This window comes from Falco rusticolus, chromosome 11, assembly GCF_015220075.1.
Source record: "Falco rusticolus isolate bFalRus1 chromosome 11, bFalRus1.pri, whole genome shotgun sequence".
Classification (NCBI taxonomy): domain Eukaryota; kingdom Metazoa; phylum Chordata; class Aves; order Falconiformes; family Falconidae; genus Falco; species Falco rusticolus.
This window is the reverse complement of record NC_051197.1, coordinates 22,389,545-22,414,225: the sequence shown is the minus strand read 5'-3', so window position 1 is coordinate 22,414,225 and position 24,681 is coordinate 22,389,545. Positions and strand designations below refer to the sequence as shown.

The 24,681-nt window shown below is 36.1% G+C and overlaps 1 protein-coding gene across 5 annotated transcripts in view; it reads left to right on the top strand.

Annotated features, from left to right (window-relative positions):
- Positions 1-24,681, top strand: part of COL11A1 (collagen type XI alpha 1 chain) — a 159,038-nt gene that overhangs the window by 83,539 nt on the left and 50,818 nt on the right. For all 5 annotated transcript variants that reach the window (XM_037404572.1, XM_037404573.1, XM_037404574.1 and 2 more), the window contains 14 exons: positions 696-749; positions 827-871; positions 4,177-4,230; positions 5,164-5,271; positions 8,061-8,114; positions 11,078-11,131; positions 13,266-13,310; positions 13,441-13,494; positions 13,588-13,632; positions 17,554-17,607; positions 18,470-18,523; positions 22,660-22,713; positions 23,644-23,751; positions 24,508-24,597. In XM_037404572.1, coding sequence (XP_037260469.1) covers positions 696-749; positions 827-871; positions 4,177-4,230; positions 5,164-5,271; positions 8,061-8,114; positions 11,078-11,131; positions 13,266-13,310; positions 13,441-13,494; positions 13,588-13,632; positions 17,554-17,607; positions 18,470-18,523; positions 22,660-22,713; positions 23,644-23,751; positions 24,508-24,597 — 873 coding nt within the window. The remainder of the gene's footprint in view (positions 1-695; positions 750-826; positions 872-4,176; positions 4,231-5,163; positions 5,272-8,060; positions 8,115-11,077; positions 11,132-13,265; positions 13,311-13,440; positions 13,495-13,587; positions 13,633-17,553; positions 17,608-18,469; positions 18,524-22,659; positions 22,714-23,643; positions 23,752-24,507; positions 24,598-24,681) is intronic.

Genomic DNA, 24,681 nt, shown 5'->3' with positions numbered 1-24,681 from the left:
GGGAAAGATTTTGTTATCTGTCCATCTCAGACATCGGATAATCAACAAAACAGCTCACTTTCAAACACAGATAGGTATGTTTCCAGGCTTCCTTGCTTCCACTGTTTACAAAACTCAGTTTCTTTAAGCACTGCCATCGGATTGCATAGTATCAAAGTTAAGCATCTTTGAAATGCTCAGCAAACTGTAAACAACAATATCCAGACACCAGTCAGTATTGTTAGCACCATAAGGCTTTTAGTTTTTGGGTTTGAAATCTCTTTTTTCAAAGACCGTGATTTTTATTATTATCATTATTTTGATCTCTTCTTTTGACTTGTGTCATATCATAATCAACATAAATTTTCTCCATTAAGACACCACTGGTTTCTAATTGGCAGCTTTTTGTTTGTTTTTGTTTGTTCGTCTGTTAACTTTCCAATTACCATTGTTACAGATAATTTGTATTGTGGATAAATGTTTCCCAAATATACAAGTAGAACCAAGTTCATAATTCTATGAATAATTTTATAGCGACATTGAAGGGTGCTTTGTGATACCATGACTTTTCTTAGTGGCAGGCAGCCCAGTATTATTTTGATGTCTCGCACAAGACTGCTGCATTATAGTGAAAGAACAAGGATTGCACTCAGAAGAGAACTGCATGCTAACCAAGTACTGTACAAACAAAGGTTCTTTACTCCAATATATTTTAGGGGCCTCCAGGTCCTCAGGGTCCAATTGGCTATCCAGGTCCTCGTGGTGTAAAGGTAAGATTTAATTACTAGATTCTTCCCCCGACCCCGTTTTGAATATAGGCATGTGGGTAATTATATTCTTTCTTTAGGGAGCTGATGGTGTCCGTGGTCTCAAGGGATCCAAAGGTGAAAAGGTAAATCTGTCTGTATTTAATTCATTTCCCTTCTTTCACTGCAATGTCTTCTGTCTCCTTCACTGAACATCTTCTGTCTCCTTCACCACAGTGTGTTTTCTCTTGCAGCAGTGAGTTTATTTCTGCCTTACCCTAAGGACATTCCAAGCCCAATTCATAAATCAGTGACCTCCACGGGTATTTATACTGGTACAAAGTGAATAGAAAACCTTCAGTCGTTAGAATGGGTTTGGGTCATCTTTGCACCAGTTTAAGTAACTTCTCCCTAAGGTGCTCTTAAATAGAGAGACATCCCCTCTCTTCTTAATAAATAACTGTAGTGGATACTGAGAAGCTTGTCCATCAGAGAGATTTGTGGTGATGATACTGTTATTTTATGTTTTGATACAGCTGTAGTCTAGATTTTGTAATTTTTATGTACATCTTCCAATGGCTGCCTAAGTTCCAGGCATTTTTGTCCCAGATCTTTGGCTTTGCCAGTGATGGACAGTCCCAGTCAGATGCATTTATATGAACATAAAGAAAGCTTTTATGTCCCCCTGATACCTGCACATAGAGCTCTTACTAGAGCAAACACCATCTACTGTGATCTGTACCAACTTCTGATGATCCACAGTGGCTGAAACTGCAGTCAGTATTGGTTTAAATTCCCACTGTCCTCAGCACTCAGAATGAGGGACAGATAACAAACACCATCAGTCATACCTCCTGACCACACAGGCAAATTCAGCCTGGTGGCTACTCTGTGTATATTTATAGATATTTCTAAAGCAGAAGACTCTGTCTTGCCAAGAAGCTGTTATTTCAGCACTAGAGATCTGTCTCTTTGGCTCAGATGCCAAGAGCTGCTGTACATTTTCAGACTCTCCTAAACCACAGTTTGCCTAATCTGCATACTCGTTTTAGAGTTGCTCGTTAAATCTAAGCTGCAAAATAATACCTGTGGAGACTAGACAGTTAAAAAATCCCAGCTTTTTTCTTGTGCCTTATTGAGTAATTAATACCCAGCTAAGACAAAATACAGGACTCGCATATAAATAAGCGTAATGTATGTGTTTATATATGCATGTGTATCAATCAATACTGATTAGCATAATCTCCACAATATTTCTGTTTTTCTAAAAATTGATCTCACAGTTGCAGTAGGACACTGAACTCTAATGAATACCTCAGAAGGTCACACAAAGGTATTTCGCAGATTTTTCAGTGCTTTTAAGGTCTCTTACACAGGCCTTTTTTACTGAAACTATGCAGATGTCATTACATGGGAAAAAGCACTGTAAAGGCAGAAACAAATGAACTGATCATTGGGAAAGTCTCTATAACGGTCCCAGGGATATCAGAGGAGGTACATCTCTGTACTGACCAGTAAATGTGACTAGAACTCTTCAGCTATTTTATTTTTTGTTAACCCCAGAAGAGGAAATAGGGCAGTTAGCTCTCTCCTCCTACATGAAATACAATCAACCTCTTGATCATCTCAATAGCTGGAACCTTACTGGGAAAGCTGAAGAATGGTTTCAGTTCATATGGCAGCCATTTGGTCAATAATTGGCCAGCCTTTGCAGATACGTTGCAAAGTGTTCTCATATAATTTCTACTGTCCATGGCCACAACTTTTAAAACTAAAACTTTTTTCATGTATTCTGCACTCTACCTGTTTAACCTCTCTTTAAATTTTAAGAAAGACCACCTTGAAATTTCATTTTATGCAACATAAGATGACCATATAAAATTTTGTTTCAGCATCTAGAAAGCATGGGAAAACTGCTTTTAGAATGTTTTTTTAAATGAATGACGATGGGTTACCTCATCTTTTTGTTACATGAACACATACTACTGAGAAACTATATTTGCTTGCTTGTTTGATTTTTTAATTTTGATGTCTCCTCACCAATTTTGGGCTGCTCTACTAGCAAATCTATTTCTATCACTCTTTCTAAAGTTATTTGTTGCATGCATGTATGACTACTTCTGAACAGTCACAATGACTTTAGCCTTGCAGTGTGTCTCGGTTGCTGATCAGGGAGAAGATGAAGCTTTTGTGGCCCCATGATTACAAAATGCAAGTTTCTTTTTTCAAAGTGAGGATGAAATAGAAAGCTTCTCTTGTGGTTTTTGGGGTTTTGTTGGTTTTTTTATTTTTATTAACGTGGAGTACCATATCACTTTTTCCTGCCTTTATTGACAATTCAAATATTACTCAGATTCTATGTCAGCAATATTACTGCAGCATGTAAAAACCTAACAGCATCATAGTAAAATATTTTACTATGTGCATATTCATCACAATGACCTTTGTTCCCAGGATATAACTAAGCATCAGATAAAAAATGCAGTCAATAATCACTGTTGTCTGGATATTGGAACAGTAGTTGTATGATGAGTTAGTCTAAGAAAAAGGGAACCAAGAGCTGATCAGTTCTGCTAGAGCAAAATATGAATGACTCCACTGAACAACTCTGGAGATTGTATCTCATCTCACTCATACAGGCATAAATGAAACTTGTCTGAGTACTGTCTGCTTGTACTTCAGCATGAAGATCTCTTAAAATGCTTGAAGTAAATTCCCTATCAGAATTTACTAGACAGCAAATAAGTAATTTTCAGTAGGAATAACAATAATGTGCACCTGTTTTGCCACTGTATATGGATTCAGTCTCAATGTCCATTGGGTTTTCTACTTTCTCTCAGTCACATCAGCCAACGAAAGTAGGCAGGGCTCCATAGTGCCAGACATTGAACTGCTGTGTAGGGATGACTACTAATTATTTTAGGTTATGAGCATTAATAAATGTCTCTTATTATTAAGATGTCACAACCAGCTAACTGCTTTATTCGTTTCATGATACTCTTAAGACACTGGTTTAAAATAAAAATTAATTAAAAGGAGGCTCTGCTAACAAAAAGAATAACACTGAATAATTTGCCGGCAATTTTTTAGTGAATTGAATGGATGACCTTGTTAAGAGGAGTGATAATCAAGAAAAGCTTAGGAGTTAAGAAAGCACTTTGCAAGATAATTCATAATAAAACAAGAATTCTATTTTCTCTATTTTTAAACAGATTTTAAACAGCTTTAAACAGCTGTTATTAGGAAATTTCAAACTAAAAAATAATTTTTTATAGTGCATGGATACTTTAAAATAGCAATAGCCATATTCGGTTTTCTGGTGTCTGAAACACTCCCTTTATCTATGCAAATTATTTTAATCTGTAGTGAATGCATTTTTTTATGCTATCTGCAGAGAAAAAGAATCTTCTTTATTACTAAAATTTGTTACGTGCATGTCTGCCTTTTTTAGGGTGAAGATGGTTTTCCAGGATTTAAAGGTGACATGGGTCTTAAAGGTGACCGGGTAAGCATTTATTCACAGCCCATGTGTTCTTAAAATGTTTAAGTATTATTCTGAAATGATCACTGAAGTGAACAAATAAATTTAAACAAAAAATAAATTAAAAGCTAGTATCTTAGATTATTTCTATTTCCTGTGCAAGCACAGATTTGAGTTAGAGCTTTGGTTCTTGTGAATCAAAAACAGCACAGTTATAAAGAGGAAGGGAATGCTAGTCTTGGATATCCTTTTCATTAAGCTTCCTCCTAGGGAATCTCCTTTTCCAGATTCCAAGATCCCCAGTATTTGCCTGAGGAAAATTAATCTATCCAGGATAAAGATGTTTCCGTTCCAACCTAGCATCTTGCAAACCTCTTCCAAAAAGTTAGTTATTTATTTCAATGGACATTTAATTCCTTTCATAGGAAGTGTTGTGGAGGTTCTAAAAAGGCTCCTGGCCTGTATCTGTTGTCTGTATAAATAAATAACTGTGAAGATGGTATCCACATAAGTACTTAGATACAGGCATTTTTCTTTCTATGAACTGTCAGAGTGCCTTCAAACAATTAAAGGAAGGAAAAATAAGAATATACAGTTTCCAAATGCAGCTCTCTTCAGGCAAGGCAACCTGGCTCTTAACACATGTGATTGTAGTATTGGGTGCCTGATTTATATGTATTTGCATTTATAAGTGAACATAAGCAGTAGTATTTCCCTGATTGGAAATTGGATGTGTCTTTGAGCAACCTGATCTAGTTGAAGATGTTCCTGTTGCATTGCAGGGAGGTTGGGCTTGATGACCTTTAAATGTCCCTTCCAACCCAGACCATTCTATGATTCTCTGTTTCTAATCTCTATTTACATTTACTGAGAACTTACTTTCAAGTAATTTTGGGTAGTCGTTGTAATACATGCACAAAGGCAATTGTTCTGTATTTATAAGGTGATGTGTTTTAGGGAGAAATTGGTCAGCCAGGTCCACGAGGAGAAGACGGTCCAGAAGGTCCGAAAGGCCGAGCAGGTCCATCTGGGGACCCAGGTGCTGCTGGTCCAGCTGGGGAGAAGGTCAGTAGCCAGATATCAACATAAACATGTCATTGCCTCATAAGATAGATGGAGCCCATGATCTTCATTACTAAAAAACAGAGCCTCCATACCTGCAAAATCTTTAGCTCCCTAACAGTAGTTTTTATGAGACTCTACTGCAGCAGACCACTGGAGTTCACATTTGAATAATACTAGGATTTTGTAAGCATGCAAAAAGGCATTATAGTACTTCATCAGCATGTAAGGCAGCTAAATTCTTATCCCAAATTATGTACAGTGCATGCCAGCTAAGGAAAATACGATGCAAAGAAAATAGCTGGGCACAAAGGAAGATAAAGGTGCTGCTGGAAAGTGAATTAATATTCACAGTCATATTATGAAAAATTGTGACATGAAGATTGTGTTAAACAGAAAACATATCTCCAATAAAAATCCAAAAATAGGATTGGCAAAAGTGAAAAGGGGCTGTTAAAAGGGAGGACTGAAAAAAAAAAAAAAAAAAAAAAAGATGGTCACATGAAGTACAGGAGAGAACATGTGCAAAGATAAATACAAATCTCTGTAGAATCTTGACCTCAACAAAGATTTATTCTCAGGTTTACTTAACTATTGAGAATTATTTATGAATTAATGTTCCTCACAGTTTTGCAAGATACCTCAGCAGCTATTACATCATTGAATTGATTCATTAAGTCATGATTCAAAGAACATATAAAATAAGAAACTCAGAACTAGTCTCCTACATGAATGCAAGCTGAGTTCACACCAGAAAGCCAATGTACTCAGTTTTAACTAGATCAGCAAAACAATCTGATACAATAAGAATCATATTATCTTCACCCACAATGTATTTATATTCTCCAGAAAGAGCTATATGTTTCATGGCAGTAGTTGTTTTCAGTATTGCTGACCCGACAAAAATTTGAGAATATTGGGAATCTTACAAAAATTTGTATTGTCATGATATCTGCAGATTAATTAATTGACTGAGGACATCTACAATATATTCCCTCTTTCTCAAGTCTTTATGACCCAAGTAAAAAAAGCAAAGTGAACCAAACCAAACATTGGTTTATAGTTGTTAGTTTTTAAATATGAATGTGAGTTATTTTTAGTTCTTCTTATTCAAATTACTCAATGTGAATATAGGTTCATGTTCTCAAGCATTTCATCTCTACTATTAGATATATGGGACTCCTACAGTCCCACAGGTCTAGAATCTGAAACCTTAAGTATCAGAAGATACTTGAAAAAATTATTGGTGTTGATAACACTGTTAGCTGGGCTTGGAGTTTTAATTTTCCCTTTTCTACAAATATTTATACCTTTTCTTGCCCATTGAATGTCAAACGTCTTTTTTGACTATTCTATGGATACTTGGCCAGAACAGAGTGGGTTAGAGAAGAGTTCTATGATGTTGGTCCTGTGATACTTACTTTAGTGTAAAGACTGGAATAATCTTTGTGACCCACTTTATTAGGGAAGTAAGTGTTACTGTACGACCAGTTATCAATGCTCTTATAATTCCTATGACTTATTTAATGCAAAGGTACTCCTCTTTCATAGTAATGAAAGTGCCAGAGTAGTCTCTTACTCTTTACATTCAGCTGATCCCATGATAAGAAAACTCTTTCCCAAGGTCTTGTTCTGGATTTGCCAAGTATGGTGCCAAAAATTGAGGAACATATCAGAAAAGAGCTTATAATAAAAAAACCCCATCCGTATCCACATTCAAACCCCAGGCAAATGGACTTGCTTTAATCATAAAATTAGGGACAAAACTTTCACTTAATGTGGCAAGAGTTTTATGTGCTGTCATGCTGCAAAACATTTCAATCATGGTAATTTGTGCAGCTTGTGTCAGTATGACACATAACTGGCAGCACTATAATTATTTTCATAAATCAAAGAATTCTTCTTTAATGATGTCTCAGCCAGACACATGCACTTACATGAATATGATAATACACCACATCGTTATTCTCATGCTGCATTTTTTACAAATGAACATGTTGATTTTGTCCAATTTCCTTTCCCATGCAGGTGTCTCCTTGCTGGTTTTCATTATCTAAGATTACTGCAGAGTACATTATTGTGGTGTATAATCATATCTTTTCCACTGAGACCAAGATGTAATAGTCTGAAATATAGGCAAATAGGCAAATTCTCCCTCAGAATCCCCATCTTTCAAAGACTGAAACTGTTTTCCCTTCCTTTTGAAAGTGGCAAACCATCACTCATCTTCTAGGCATCTGAAGAGACCAATTCAGTGGGGTAGGGTATTGTATTTCATTTCTAGGAATGGTTAATGTCAGTGTTGATCAGACTGCTCATACTGTTGCCCTTTCTGACCACAGCAGGTTGGTAAGATTCGTTGACAAATCTATTATCAGCAAATAGTCAGTGAGGTAGGATTCTTCAAATGCCTATTGATGAAAAATCTGTGAAAAACAAAGCAGTCATCACACAGTATAAATTAAAAAGGATTTCTTCTCACAAACCTATTAACACCTTGATTTCTTAGAGAATATTAATAGCTTAATGATTTCAGCCCCACGTCACTGCACAGCACTTCATAGAGGAAAAAAGGAAGACACTGAGGTATTGGCCTTGCTGAACTCATTCATTGGAGTAGGATTTTTATTTAAGTTTGCAGAACTAAGCCCACTGGTGATTAATAATAGAAATGAGAAATTGATTTACTCTAATGTATTTCATGAGGTATTATTGTGGAAAAAATATTCTCTACAGAAGTTTGCTGAACCACTAAGGAGGATAAAATAAAATTTAATACCGCCTTATTGCAGGGTAAGCTTGGTGTACCCGGATTGCCAGGATATCCTGGAAGACAAGGTCCAAAGGTGAGCTGTAAATGAGCTGTATATCTTGACTTTTGACATTAGTCACAATGGCAGTTATTTTATTTGTGTGTTTGGGGAAGGCAGGGTGTGGGCATCGAAGGAAGGGTCATTTTTTCACATTTCCTTTCTTGACAATAGTGCTCTGAAGTAAAACCTTTACAAATGTTGCATTCCCTAAGGTAGGCTATTTAAGGAGGACTATCTTTCCTCTTAACAATACTGCCTTTAAACCTTTGCCATCCTTTCATGAGTTGTGTTTTTGTGCAAGCATCAGACTAGCATGCATTAAAGAATTTGAAAACAAAGGAACTGCTGATATGCTTGAAAGAGAATGAGCACTATATTGACCACCAAATGGATGCTGATGGTGGTGGGAATTTTCTATGTGGTACAAGGATTCTCATCATGTTTTCCTTTTGCTTCTGTTAAGACAAATGTAACAAAACCCATCCATTAGTTGATTTATGTGCCTGCATCTATCCTTCAGCTATCTTTTATCTTTTGATTGCAATAGAAAACCATATAGGTGGTTTCTAGTTTAAGTGAAGACATATTTTTAAAACATTTTTATGAAACATATTTTTAACAAGGTCATCCTAACACAGCTTTAGGAAATGGCCATGCTAAATTAATGGCAAACTCTGTTTTCTGAGATTAGGAAGAAAGAAAACATTGAATAAAACCATAATTATACAGACATTTCCCAGTGTAGAGAAGGCCATCAAGGAGACATTGCATCTCCAGTCTGTCTCAAAGAAGATTCATCTAAGGAAATATCACAAGTAAAATATTCCCTTATCCCTTCTACACAACTGAACAATCAAACTGCAGTAAAATCCTCAGTTTTGCTCTACATTGGGATCTGTTTTTATTTTCAAATTTGAAATCATGATTTTTTGGAAGAAATTCAACTTCCTGGCTGGCTAAGCAAAGTGTGTTTCTGACTCTGGCCTATACTTTGGCCCTTTTCAGTCAAGTGAATGAACTATCTGAAGAATGTATTCATTGAACACTCTGTGTTAGTGAAAAATATCAAAATGGTCTATGAAAGATATTAATGAAAACTATTCACCTTGAGAAACATGGGGTTTTGCTTCTGTTTCTGAACTCCAATGTCTGAATTTTCAGTCTCTTTTTTTCATTCTCAGTTAGAACTGTCTTGAGAAGTCTAAGATAAAAGAGGATTTACATTATTCAGTTCTAAGAACAAAAATGATCTAACACTTCAAATAAAAGTCGATTGATTTTCTTTTCAGCAGACGATCAAGAATTTCATTACATTAAATTTTTATCACATTAAAACTGAAAACAATTCTCAAGCTGCGTTCACTGTTTGCTTTTCTCATTTGTTGCTTAAACTTCCAAGAAAGATTAATGACAGCTACAATACATCAACTCACTAAAGACTTGTTGTGAAACTTATTCACAGTCCAGTTCAAATTAACATAAGGGAGAGAGAAAAAAAGAAGCATCAGAACACTTGTTCCAGTGTGTCAAGAAGGTTCTTTTTGTTCTTTTTGTTGTTACTTACTTGATTTTCATTATTTTTCTTCTGACAATTGTTCTTAGAGTGCTGCCATTATCTGATAATTTTCAGGTTTTTTCTCCTGTCCAGCCCCTATTGATTAACACAATTGCAAAAAATACCATAGGTATAAGATATTTATAACTAAATAATGCTTATTAATGCCCGGTCATTGGAAGGGGTTTTTTTTCCTCTGGCCTTTTAATTATAAAGAACATGCTTGGGCTTCAGAGCGTAGAATTTTCACAGGTTTATTCACATTTTGTTATAATGGTGAAGAATTAAAAAAGGAAGGAAAAAGAAAGGAAAAAAAAGAGAGGAAAATCTCTTTACTTTTCTCCCACTAGTGAATATCAGCCAGGGTTTCATTAGAATCAGTGTCAGTGAAGTTGTACTGCCCCTAAGTTATTAATGCATAATGGGAATGTTTGTATGAAACAAGGTCATTAAAGGGAAAACATAAGTAAGAAAAAGAGAAAAAAGGAAAAAAATATTATTTCAAAGAAGAGCACCAAGAAATTCTATTTTATGGTTTTGTTATATATATTTTATTTAGCACTAAAATACTAACAGCAAGCTGCAGAGATATAGATGCGTTATCACAGCAGGGAATCTGGCCAGTAGTTTTAGTGGCTGACCAAACCAAACACTGCTTTGATTTTCATATCCAGTCACTTTAAAAGTATATTTTATCAAGCCTATCAGCTGTTTGACCCCAGGTCCCTTATGACAAATTAACACCTTGGCAGGTAACAAGTCTGCTGTCCCACTGGACCAGCATAGAAGAAAGCAGTACTGTTGAGATTAGACTGGACAGTTAGCCGAAGGAAAGAGGAGAAAAAAAGAGAAGGTGGAATAATGCCTGGAAGCAGTTTCAAGCCAGATAATCTTATAAATTATGCTTATTAGATGAACATATAAGCACATTACAAATTGCATGTATCAGTTAAATGAAACTGGCCAGTGGACAGCTTACAGTGAATAAAGCACCTGAAGTGATTTACAGCTCAGTGAACTGAATGGAGGACCATGTGGAAACACCTTACAATTATTTTGAATGAAGTTATTTTGTAAAAGAATTATTATACTGTGAGGCAACATGGCTTTGTTTGTTCCTCTTCATTATGATACAGTTATTTCTAGTGCGCTGTTACTGATAGTTTCTTTCCTACTTTTAAAAATGGTGTAGATTTAATGAATATTGTCTAATAAGATGACAAATAATGTCCATTCTATACATTGATTTTTCTAATGCATGCTGGACTGAAGACATTATGGTAAGTCAATTTACAGCTATTCATCAGAGCTGTCACACTTGCAAGTTTGACATGTACAATGTACATGGCTTTGCAGTGTGCTTTACATATAAATTAAATGTTGGCTATACTACTGTTTTGCTGTTGATATCCTCTGATATTTGCATTGGTTTCTTACACAGGGCTCAACTGGTTTCCCAGGATTTCCAGGTGCCAATGGAGAGAAAGGTGCAAGGGTATGATAATTCACACTTGCATGACACTTAATTAACTTTAGAACTCAGTGCTATGGGAAGTCACTGAAACCTAAGGATACAAGCTACAGTCTAAAGAACTATAAAAACAGGCTTTTCACACTTAAGATGAATCTCTACAGTTATGTAAAATAGGACCTACTGAGACACTCATTCTCATTCTTAAAGGTATTAATCTAAATATACAGGAACTTGGACACTTTCTCACTGTGTATGCTACTATAATTATATATCTGAAAAAGAGAAAACACCTTTGCTGAAGCATGTTTTGACAGGATAGCTGAGTGAGTTGGCAAGAACTATGTTCCTGTATCCTATGAATTATCCTGCTACCATGCAATTTACCCTCAAGAAAATTCAACTGGTATTTCATAAGTATTCTGACTTGCCATGAGCTTTTTTATAGGCTGAGCATTGAAAATACAAAATATACCAGACAAGATGAAGAACATGTACTATTACATATATTACAAAATGTAAAATGACAGCTTTGCTTCTTTGTTTACTTGAAGCAGGTGAGAGAAAATCTCTTACACATATTCTTCAAATTATAACAACGAAATATAGGTTAGAAAGGACAGTGTGCTGTTGTCTCTAAAGCTCAATTAAACATAGCAGGTCATGTTAGAAAGATGAAATTAAGAGCATGAATCGCCATTCATAGATGGTAGCAACTTAAGGTCAAACTGAATTAACGTATATAATTGTTCTTAAGAATCTGTTTTAATTTGCAGCACAAAACCAAGCTGGAATTCATGATTTATAGTTAAATTATGTGAAATCCACTTGCATTTGCATTGTTTATGTATGATTTAAATTGTTTTTGTATTATTTTAGCTAAGATAAACATATGTTGTTACGGATATACACAAGCAATAAAACAATGTTGAGTTTACCCTTGTTGGGAAAAATGAGATATGACTGCTAATAAAGATATCAGATTTAAAAAAAAAACCAACAACCAAGCAAAATAATAACATCAAATAACAGACTTAAAATTATGAAAATCTAATTATATTGATTCGTTATCAGGCCTTCATAAAACTTTTAATTCAGCTAGGGTACTAACCTCTTAATACCATCAAAATGCATGTATACTTATGTGTTACGGTGACCATCAATGAGACAATAACTCCTGGTTTTCTAATGGGAATCAGGTATTATTATTATTAATTTTGGCTAAAGGCATATGGTTGTGGTTTGTGCTGCCATGCATAATGGTACTAGGAAAGACAGTCATTGTCCCTGAGAAGTTCACAACTGTGTTGCATTTTAAGAACAACACGTAGTTTTTATTTTGATAAGTGAAATAAAATCAATATATATTAAAAAAAACCACAAGAAAACAGGTGTGTGCATTTAATTGGTTTCCGATAAAAGCAAGCTTTATGCTAAAATATCAATGCTGATTTTCTGTTGTGGTTGTGTTTTATTACCTCACAAATTAGAAAGTACCAGTCATCAGGTTTCTTTTTCTATCTGAAGAATACTCTTTTGAATTTTAAGCTTCTTTGTGTTAGATTGCACAGCAATAGTAATACAGAGTCTAACAAAAGAAATCTATTGAGTATGATTAGGAGATGTATTGAAGCAAAAAATTAAGGAGTAGTATCCTGGCAAGTTCTGTGTCTCTGTGCAAGTGTGCAGAATCCTGGTAGGTCTTTATTTCTGTTACAAAAAAAAAAAAAAAAAAAAGGCTTGCCCTTTCTTTTCTGTTAACTGGGGAGCTGTCCATGGGAACCTGGGAGCTTTTGTCTTCAAGGCTATTATTATATTGGAAATGATGCTGAGTCCTTTAGACTACTGCAGAGAGACTCTGCTTATTCTGTGCCATCTTCACTACTATTTTAACGCAGTTTATAATTCTAATGCCTATGACAGAATCTGACTCTGAGGCAAATTTAGCACATTTAGCTACAAGTCCCAGTGAACTCAGAAAGACAATAAATTTTATCAAGGACCATGATTCTTTAAATTGAAATGTAAAGTAGATACTTAAAGACAAAATAACATTTAAACCTAAGGGAGTTGCATTTTGCTCCGCTTCAGTAAAAAAAAAAATATCTCACAAATACAATGCCTGCTAAGATGATTTCTGTGAACTTTTTCTCTACAGGGATTACATGGCAAACCAGGCCCCAGAGGACAGCGAGGACCAACAGTATGTACTTTTGCTTTGCAATTTAGAGGCTTTCGTATATTAATTGCCTCCATTATATTGTGAAGAATTATTTTGATTTAATGATAGTATCCAATAATTATCATCAAGTGCATCTGTGTTAAATTGACAGGGTCCAAGAGGCTCAAGAGGTCCCAGAGGTCCTACTGGCAAACCAGGTCCAAAGGTAATTGTCAGGTACACTGTAGATTGGCTACAGGCTGTTTCTTTTAAATTAAATAGAGGTTGAATCCTTTAACATACTGCCTTTCCTTTCTAGGGTACTGCAGGCAATGATGGTCCTCCTGGCCCACCAGGTGAAAGGGTATGTGAAAGCTATTTATGTACATGTTGGTTTTCCCCACTAGGTAGCAGTGTGATTTGAGGGTGGAAGGGTTGTTTTATTTGTAGTTCTCCCCCTCACATCTTTTCCCTTCTTTGATCAGAGTAACCAGAGCTAACAAAACCTCAATTCCAATGGTGCTTTTCACAAAGTTATGAATGGGGTAGCTGAAGCTCACTGAAACTTCTTCCATCTGTAGCTCAGTTTTGTACATACAGGACACAGAGAATACATACATAGTTTATATTATATCCATGCACTTTGTATTATGCCCTTGCAAATTACAGTTGTACTTACTAGCCTATGCTCTTAAGAATGCCCCATTTACTGCAGCTTACTGCTTGTTTATTGGATTTTCAGATCACTTAAGCCATCTCCAGAAGCTTGTCGAAGCAGCTGACTTTTTTGTTCTGATTAGCTAAGAATTCCCTTCAACCTACTTTCTGCATGCTTGAGAAATCCTAATGTGCTTGCTAAAATAAAATTTTCTGCTTGCTATTATCTTACTAATCAATACACAAATTCAATATACAGTTGGCCCATTACACAGTGGTATATAGAAAAACAATATTAATAAATCAGATTTGTAATTGCAACACTTGAAAACCAACTCAGTTTAAGTGGACATGCTCTCTGCCAGACTGTTTTTGCAAAGCCTAAGAAACTTTTCTTTTGTAGTCATATTTCATTAAACCACTAACCTTTTTCAGGTAGAGAATCTATGAATCTTTTCCCAGTACCCACTCCCAAGTCCCAGTGATCTTACTCTCCTGGAGGGAGGTCCTTGTGCATTTTCCCCTGCTCCATAATGTCACTCTGTTACACTATTTGTTTGTTGAATACATGCTCAGTTAGTGTAACAATACTGGCAGAACAACAGCAAACTGATTTTGCTAGAACAGCTAAGCAAACTGGAAAAGGAAAAAGGCCACTTGATCAGACCACATGGTTTGATTGAGTTGATTACTGGAGATAAGGACATCCATAAAACTAATGATAACAGGAGCATGATGTGAGTGTGTTCTAGAAATCTCAATTTCAGTTTCTGTGTCTGCAGAAAGCAATTAAGGTTAATTTTGTTTGGCTTATCCTTAGCAGTTGCAAGCAGAGTATTAATAAACATCTGCTATACATATGTAAAGGATCACACATGCCTGCATATCTAATGTCACATTTTTCTGCTTAAGAAAAGGATTCCTTCCCTTTTGACTGAAAGCCAAAAAAATTAATACCAAGTGCACTGGAAATAAAAGTTAGTAAACTCATCAGTTTAGCTCTTTTATTCCTGAAGCAGAATGTTACTTAACTGTCTGAGACTGGTTAGTGGGGCAGGACAGTGGTTCTTGCGGTAAGAGGAGTAAGTAGAATAGAACAGTAGGTAAGTTGAGGACTGAGGACTAGACCGTAGCCAGTACATATGCAAGGCAACACTCCAAGGGAGGCTGCAGGAAGTTGAAAGTACCTCTATATCAAGCGAAAGGCAATGTACCAAGTGGAATATGAACAGCAGGAATAAGTGAAAAGTTTGGGTGAGACAAGGATGACGTGGCAAGTAAGAGATGTGGGCAGAAAACTGGGATTCAAGAGACAAATGATTTAACTGGGATGTTGGATGCAGAGAACTAGGCACAATCCAAGGAAGGAACTTTAAGTTCTTTTAAGCTGAGGAGGAACATCAGAGGCAGACCACCAGAATGTGAATAGCAGTGGTGTGAAGGAGGAGTTTACTGACAGCTCCAAGAGGGTATGAGGAAGAGAAGCCTTGGGGGACTGAAAACAATGGCAGATCAATCCAAGATGAATGCACCCCTGGAGAGAAACTGATCAGAGCAAATAGCTGAAGAATCGCAGAGCATCACATCTCATATCATTTATGTAATGTGTGAGGTATCTTATTTGCTTCCCAATAGGGGTGAATGTCAGCCAAAAACCAGAACTGTCATTTCTACTCTGCTGAGAATATTTAAAGTACCACACACATAAACGTTAAATAATCTGTCCTGTCTTGCTACTGTTAAAATGGAATTTAATGACAAAACCCAAAAATATAATTTTTATAACATGCTGTTAATATTCTAGTGCTTTTTCTCACATAATCCATCAGTCCAGTGGCTTGAAATCTGCAAAGCATATTGTGAATAAAAAAAATTATGCAAATCTTTCCTTAAAAGCCCTCAAGATGTGCAGATCAAAGTACAGTGGGAATTTATGAGGAAGAAGGTGGAATTAATGGTAAAAGTTTGAATTGTGCTTTTATAACCCAGTTCCTAAGAGCGACCACTTTCTTTCATATATTTTGGCCAGTAGCTGCGTCAATTTTAATAGTTTTCCTCTATTAAACTCCTTCATTGTTTTGGAACCTTTATGCTTTATGTTATACCCAGAAGCAAATGAGGAAAGGTCATTTGTTCACAGAGACAGCAGAATAAAAAAAAACCCTAAATCCTCATATGGAACATATTTGTGTGTTGTGGTGGTTTCAGGAACCACCTTATACCTCTTTTGCAAGAGAAAATAAAAATGACAGATAGTACAACGAGATCACAAAGATCCTTTGCCTAGCAAAGTTGACTCTTCTTAGTTGACTCAGGTTTCGTATTACAGTATAATCAAGGTCTACCCTGGAATAAGATACACTTAAAAGCAAATTCTCCCAGGTTGGGCACAAGGGATCCTTTCCCATAGCTGTATTTGCACACTGCTTCACCTACTGCAGGAGGCAGCCATGCTCTGGAAGTGAGCCTGGGCTCTAATGAAGGAGGCTTATGGAACTCAGAAACGGTGCTTTGTCAGAGGAGCAAAACAGTAGCATAATTTGGGAGATGTGGCCTCCTGCTTCAAGTCTTTTGCATCAAACCAATATCTCTAACATATTTTTGATAGCTGATATCTTCACAAAACTGCACATATACCAAGTAGAATAGGATAAAATCTTGCTCTATATGACAGGGGTACATGGTTCTGCTGTGGGACCATGTAGGTTTTCATGTTGCTACTCTTTGACTTAGCACATTAAAAACTAAACAGGAAAAATTCTTTTAATAAGCTGACATAGTCCCTTTCAGCATATCAGCAATAAATTTTAAAAGCTGGCCTCCATTTTGTTTGGTGACAACTTTAGAAACAGTCATGTAAGTTAGTACTTTGTGTAAATATGTGTCCAGATGTATGTAGACATACATGTATGTACACATGTGTATGTATATACATGTATATATTCACACACAATGCACTAACATGATCATCTCTAATGAAATCTGTAAAACCGTGCTGCGTGAAAATTTCCTCTCTCCATGTAGATCTGTATATACAAAATTATATAAACAAAATGTTTGTGCATCTTTTTTTTTTCCCAGCTATCTCAACTATTCTTCATGATAGCAAGGATGTTGTATTTAGTCACTGGTAATTCTGGAAAGCTTATTCTATTTGGAAGTTTGTACTGTTGTACTGGCTTGAAATATTGTCAGAGTGTAAGAACAGCCAAAGATTAATGTTGGACTGAAATTTTAAAACCCACCAAATTATTGATTAATTCCAATGTTCTATGCTACATAGAAAAAAAAATGTTTCTTACTCATAGTTGATTAGCACTTTATTATGCACAGTTTCGGGGGTCAGACGGCGACATACTTTATATGAATAGGTTTTTGTCTTTCTTATTGCATTCCTACACAGGCAGTATTGCTTTCAGGAAATCCCCTCCACATCTATGCATGTGAATTGTTGCTATCAATGTTTATGGTAGTGGAGCTGAGGCTTTATACTTAAACCAGACATTATCTGAAGAGTTCATATATTTTATATTTGAAGTTCATGTAATGTATAATTGAAGCAAACTTTTCAATCCAGTGTCATGACAGCTAGGGTAAAACTTTACTTGTTTGATTGTGTTTATACTAGGGGCCACAAGGGCCTCAGGGACCGGTTGGATTCCCCGGACCAAAGGGACCTCCAGTAAGTATTTTTTTAATCAAGTATGTAAACAGGAATGTTATTTTTCATACAGTGTTTCTGAAGTGAATATTTGAAGACTTTATTTAAGGAATGGTTTATGTACAAATTATAAATATGCTTATTGAGCTCTAAAGCTAAGAGAAGAACTCATATATTCAAAATGATCATTGGTGCAGCTCATATGGCATTCAGCATGATAAACTAAACAGAAAATCTTGTAGTATGTTGATGCCAATGTCCAGGTGACAGACCGAGCTTAGGCAAAATACTACTTTGCTGGTGTGTATTTTCTTTTAACAACTGATTCGTTGAGGAAAAAATGAAGGGGAAGGAGACATTCATTACTACAGAAATGTACAGAAGTAATAGCACATTTGAGCTGCAGCCTGAACTAGTTATACTGCTTTTCCAGTATGTTTCTGCTCGTGTGAAGTATAAAAGCATCAAACCACCCCTGATTTTTTTTTATCAATGCATTTGTTATTTTTATTTCCAATGCCAAAAGGTGAAATTTCATCAAATACTCCTGCAATTCTTAGTCTTGTGTTAACTGAGTCATTAAGCAAAGAAAAATGGAAGGGAGGTACAGGGATTTTCTATGATTTCTGAATTTACAGAAATCCAATTTGAACATGCATTTGACAAACTAACACTCACTGTCCAAGCAATTGCTAACACACAGCAGGGAGAACACAAGGAAAGTGTACTATTCAAATCACAATTAGCTGATAGAGGAGCAGTTAAACTGTACTGAAGACTAGTCTAGAAAGAAACAGAGATCAGAGGTTCTCAGAGGTAATTGCACACTGTTTTTCAGAATTAAGGATGGCTAAGAAATGTTTTATGTATTTTAAAATTGCAGGGGCCACCTGGAAAAGATGGCTTGCCTGGGCACCCAGGACAGCGGGGTGAGACTGTAAGTAAATGTGCTCTATGTTAGTGTTGTAAACCTCCAAAGGTCATGATCATATGGTCAAAACTAAAGAAACAGAGACAACAGAGAAAAGGGGAAGAGGCTGGGACTGAGAGGTTATATAACTGTAGTTTTCTGATGGTTGATATGTTGGGCATGAGAAAGCTTTATTTTGTTTCCATGCTACAAGGGTGAGGTTTCTTTTTGCTATACCCTATTAGTAACATCACAATGAGCTTAAATAGTCAATAGAAGTAAAGAAATTCGTATTCATATCTCATTTTTAGAAGAGATTTGTCAGGCGATTACTAAATTGTTCTTTTCTCACTGAATGCAATATAACATAAGTAATAACATAACAAAAATTTACTAATGATAAGCAAATAGGAAACTGATAAGCTAACACCTTTGGAAAGTAGGATCAGAAATGATTCAATCTGTGAAAAAAAACCTTAAATTTTGAAATTGTATCCTATGTAATCCCCCTAAGAATCACAATGAGTAAATTCTGGTCTAGTTCTGTAGTGCCAAAACTTTACTCCTATCCCACTGAAATAAAATAAAATTCTTATTCAGATTTTTCCGAGCTACAGAAAGCCGCAAATGAATTTAGAGAAAAAATTTCTTAGCATCTCATTTCTCTACATTCGGTTAAATACGTTTTGTGTTCCAGGTTCAATGGAAATCTGTTAGTGACTGCTGACTCACTTCCACTGCTGGAAGGAGGAGCACAGAATGTAAATTCTGAAAAACTGTATTTTCTTATGCTAGTACTGTAGCATTATAATGCTTTGCAAAGATAGTGGCTTTTTAGTGTGTGTCAGAAATATTATTGACTACTTCTTTGTTCTTTTTCTTTACAATGCAACATATGAAGACCAGTCTTGTGTAAGACTGAATTTTAATCATTGTTTAGAATGCAGGAAGCTCAACGTTGTTCTTTAGTCTGATAAAAATAAAAAACACAGTTAGTATTTTCCCTTTATTCTTATTTATTTGAACATGAGCCAGTTATGTGCCATTACGACAAAGAATGCCAATAGTATCGTGGGCTGCAGTAGGGTGATCTGTCCCTTCTGTTCAGCCCTGGTGAGGCCAGGAGTATTGTTTCCAGTTCTGGACTCCTCAGTACTAGAGAGAGAGCGAGGCCAGCAAAGGGCCGCTAAGATGATTAAGGGACTGAACCATCTCTCCTGTGAGTAAAGGCTGATAGAGCTGGAACTGTTTAGACTAGAGAAGAGAAGGTCCAGATCAAATTTTCTCTAAGTATATAAATACCTGAAGGGAGGGTGTAAAGAAGGTGGAGCCCTGGCTCTTCTAAGTGGTGCCTGGTGACAGGACAAGGGACAATGGGCATGAACTGAAACATGAGAGGTTCTACCTGAACATCAGGAAACACTTTTACACTTTGAGTGTGACTGAGCACTGGAACAGATTACCCAGAGAGCTTTCAGTCTCCATCCTTGGAGATATTTAAAAGCCATCTGGACATATTCTTGGCCAACCAGTTCTCAGTGGCCCAGCTTGAGCGGGGCAGTTGCACCAAATGACCTCCTGAGGTCTCTTCCAACCTCAGCCATTCTATGATTTCTTTATTTCACTTACAACTAGAAAGGAAAGATACAAAATACAATGAAACTATGGGCTCTGCTACTGTGTGATGTTTGGGCCAGGTCCTTCTGGGTTCAATCAGTACTATGGTTCTCTACTTTTGGATCCTTTGAGTTTAGTGGGGTTAGACTGATACATAACTTGAGTAACTAGGAGCAAATGCAGCTTTTCATTAGGGTTGTTTTCTGCCCTGTGTATATTGATACTTGGGCCAGAATTAGTTTTAAAATATTTTTCTCCCATGGGCTCTCATGTATATGTTTTAGTAGAAAGAAGAGATTTTTTAAAAAACAAAAAGTAGACTTGTTGACTTTTTTTTTGATTACTATTTCCATTTCAGATTTTTTTAATGTATAAATCAAAACTTTCATTGCATTCACTGGTAAATCAGGGTCTTTAGACCTCTGTTTCTTATTTAGGCATATATCTCATTAAAGTTCAGTGGTGCATGTGGGCATTACAGCAATTAGGGAATTAGGCTAAGAGACATACTCAAGCTTAATAAATTAGTCAGATTCCCAGATTGCATTTTGCAGCTTGCTTATGGAATAATAAGCATATATTGACAGCAACTGAGGTAAGTGTTAGTGGAGAAAAAGTTACAGCTTTTTCCCCCAGTAAGCCATATGCACTTTGAAGAACTGCCATTGTTTGCTGAAATTCTAGACATAGGAGCAGTAGTATCATGATAAATAATTTGGAATATAAATGTAGGAATAAACTTGATACTGAAAATCAGTATTAAGCTAGTTCCTCCCTAGAAGTGATTATCAATATCAGTGATATCAATCTCAGATTGACAGGAGGCATCAGCTGCAGGAACTGTTAGATTGTCTGGTGTTATGCAAGAATTTAGTGTTTCATGTCTGTGAAAGGATAGAATAGAAATATACTAGCAGTTTCATTTATTGGAATCAAAGGCCTTCTTACTACAATAAACTCAGATTTATTAAATTATCTTTCACAGAAAATAACAAAAAAAATCGAGGCTAATTAGGCACTTAAAAATACACAAATGAGACATTAGTGTAAAAATTTTAATACTAAATATTTTAGATGAACCTATGGTATGTTCAGGTCATCTTGAGTATTTGGTGCTGAAATCTCTTTTGCCTAGTCTTTTACAATCCTAAATCTGTAGGAATAGATAAGCTGGTGACCTAAGAGAGAAAGCAGTATAATGAAACCATTATTATCATCAAGAGTCATTGAATATACTGCAAAGTATGAATGCATTCTGCAAACTTGAGAATAGCAGGTCTTCTCAAGGTACTTGCAGGAAATGGGTAATACTCAACATTCCTTTGTCTTTCCTTACAATAGGCTTCAGAAGAAGCTTTGTGTAAAGGAAGGGACACATGAATGATTCCCTCTGTAGCAGTTCTGATTTTCAGTCATTAGAGCAAAGGGGTACTTTTGTATTTGTTTTTAGTCTGGATCATTTCAGAGGTCTGAGAGAGAGTGCCTAATCAGTTATGGGCCAAAATGAACCATGATAACGTCTGGCTGGCAGCAAGAAGATAATCAGATTGAGGAAGGTAAAAAAAGCTTAAACTGGATCTGATGGAATGGGGCAACTGTCAGTGAGACTGTGCCCAGAGGAATGCTGAGCAGCAGGGCCCAACATTTGTAAGAAGTATGGGCCAGATGACACCTTTGTTTTTACACAGATGAGCAGGGTAGAAGGCAGATTCAGGCCGTTAGGCAGGGGATACTATGTGGAACCCTAGATGTGATACAGCAGTGAATGTACTCCTAACTACGCAGCAACACACTTCCAATATTTGAAAGAAATAATTTAGCACATTTCAAAGATACATTAAACAGTGCTACTATAAAGTGAGGCTGTCACTCAGCTTATTGACTAGTTTTGGACTGAAGTCTGGGGCCACTAATTTGAAAATTGAAATTCTGTAAAATTTGCCAGTGTTCTGAAAAAGTGCCCCCAAAACATTTCCTTTTTGTTCTCTGCTTCCCAGGTTTTGTCATCATATCAGTTTCTCATTAACTTTGTTCTTTTTGTGACACTCATGCTGCCTTTTTTACCATCTCTATATAACCTTCATCTTCACTGGATCTCTATTTCTTTTTATTTTCTTTCTGTCTAACCTCCCCTTTATCTTTAACGCCCCTCCAATTTAATCTATCTGTGTCTTTCTTTAAAAATCATTGGTATGTCTGGCTTTATGATTCGTAATGTATATATGTATAAATGTATTTCCTGCTGTTTTTAGCTGAATCACTTATGCATTCAGGCTCACCTAATCAAGTTCACCTAGAGAGATCTGTAACATTGACTGGAATTTTTACTGCTGTACCACCTCAGAGAGTCTGGAACTGATAGAGATAAGAAAGATCAATCAGTATTTCACTTCTAAGTATACACAGGGAAAAAAGAGTGTCTCGGTTTTATTTCCTAAATAGAAGGAATGTGTGACATGGAATTTCTCTTCTCTTCAGCACAGATATGAATTTTGCTTTTCTATATCTTGTCCTGGGTAACATAGTATTTTATAATTATTTCACAGGGTTTTCAAGGGAAAACTGGTCCTCCTGGTCCTGGTGGTGTTGTTGGCCCTCAGGTACCTCATTTAATCTCATAGTTACATTCATAAAACCAATGTTTAGTGGTTATCTTATGGCTAAAGCGGTTGTTTTGTTCTATTAAAAGGACCTATTGATGGGTATATTAACTTTTGTAACAAACTATGCATAACAACTTTAGAAAAGTGTACATGGTGATCATCAGTGATTCCACAAAATATGCAAATGTTGGGCTTACCTTTCCACTTCTTTTTTTCTGTGATTTCTTCATGTGATTATGGATTTGGTGGTTTAGGAAGTCAAGAAGGCAGAGGTCTTTGCCATGAAATAGTTCAGAATGAACAATAAACATTTGACTTTCTCATCAGAGGCCAAAACTGAGTTACTTTTAGATTGTGGAGAGGTTCACTATCAAAATTTCATTCAACCTAATCTTCTATTTTTTCTTTATTTACTTCCCCCAACAAAATCAAGCATTTGGATTGCATGAGCTTTTTTGGGTAATACCCTCAGTGAAAATTTTCTGCTGGTGAATCTGAAGAGATATCTTTCAACTGTCCTGCCTTCCAATTCATATTATTCAGAACAACAACAGTACAGTGTTTCAGAACAAGCATAGTACATGGATTTCCCTCCCATGTCCTTTCTGTAACCTCCTCCCATACGTGGATACGCACTGTGTTTTAAAGTTTCACTGCTTAAGGAGCAAGGTCAGGATTTCTCTGGAAGCTGTACAGACATGTCTGCAAGCAGAATGCAATGCAAGACTTATTTTATAGGACAAAGATATTTTGTAAGTCAGCTTTGCCTGGAGGGAAGTTAAGGAATGTATGCTAGCCAGTGGTAATGTTTTGTAACAGACAGTCATAACAGCTGGATATTAAGAATCTGTTCCTCCTCCTCCCACCTCCACCGACACGAAGACATTGAATACATTGAGGTGGCTGAAGTTTTACTTTTGTGCTTAGGGTCCCACTGGTGAGACTGGCCCAATTGGTGAAAGAGGTCATCCAGGTCCTCCTGGTCCACCAGGTGAACAAGGCCTCCCAGGTGCTGCAGGAAAAGAAGGTGCTAAGGTATGATGTGGCTTTGGGAAACAAATTGGAAGGTACAGATAAATTGCTGGCAGTTTCACATTTCAGATCATCCTGCAGAACATGCAGAATAAAATCAGAATATGCAATATAAAATCAGAATTGACATGTTTCACCCAGAAGGATTTTGAAGACTGGAAGATTCCAATTTTATAGATGTGTCTGCTTCCACTGAAATAATGATAATTCTCTTGAGCCAATAGTTAGTATTTTTGCAAAAACAAATTAAAAAATATTTTATATACACCACACATTCACAATGGAAATACATAGCAATGGCATGTTCACACCATGGTGGAAAATTATACATTGGCATTTAAAGTAGGATATGTCATACTGGCTAAAAAGCAAAATTGCACTTACCAAATTTAACTCTGTGCTTATTTTTGGCCGCCATTGGGGCACAAGAGAAATACTACTTCTCTAGTTACTATGTAATTCTATTCAATCTTCCATTTTCAGTGGGCATTGTAAATTTTTAATGAATGTATCTTTAAACATATTTTATGTTCTGTAACTAATACTGTGTTTTGTCAAAGCTCGTTATAAATTTAACCATACTGATAGACTATTGTATGGAAAATCTTAAAAGAGTTAGTGGGTGAATAAGTGGGGGCTTAGTCTTTTTTGTCACTACTATAACTAGGATCTGGTATTTAATTTTCATTACTCATTTAATGACTAACATAAACATTTTAAACATATTTTTTTTTAATCAAAATGTAATATATTTCCAAGGGTGACCCAGGCCCTCAAGGAATTCCTGGGAAAGATGGACCAGCAGGTCTTCGTGGTTTCCCTGGAGAGAGAGGCCTTCCTGGTGCTCAGGTATGATATAAGCATATAGAACAATTGACATGTGTTTCTAAATACAAGAAACAATGGATTAACTGTTGTATTTCATGGGATCTT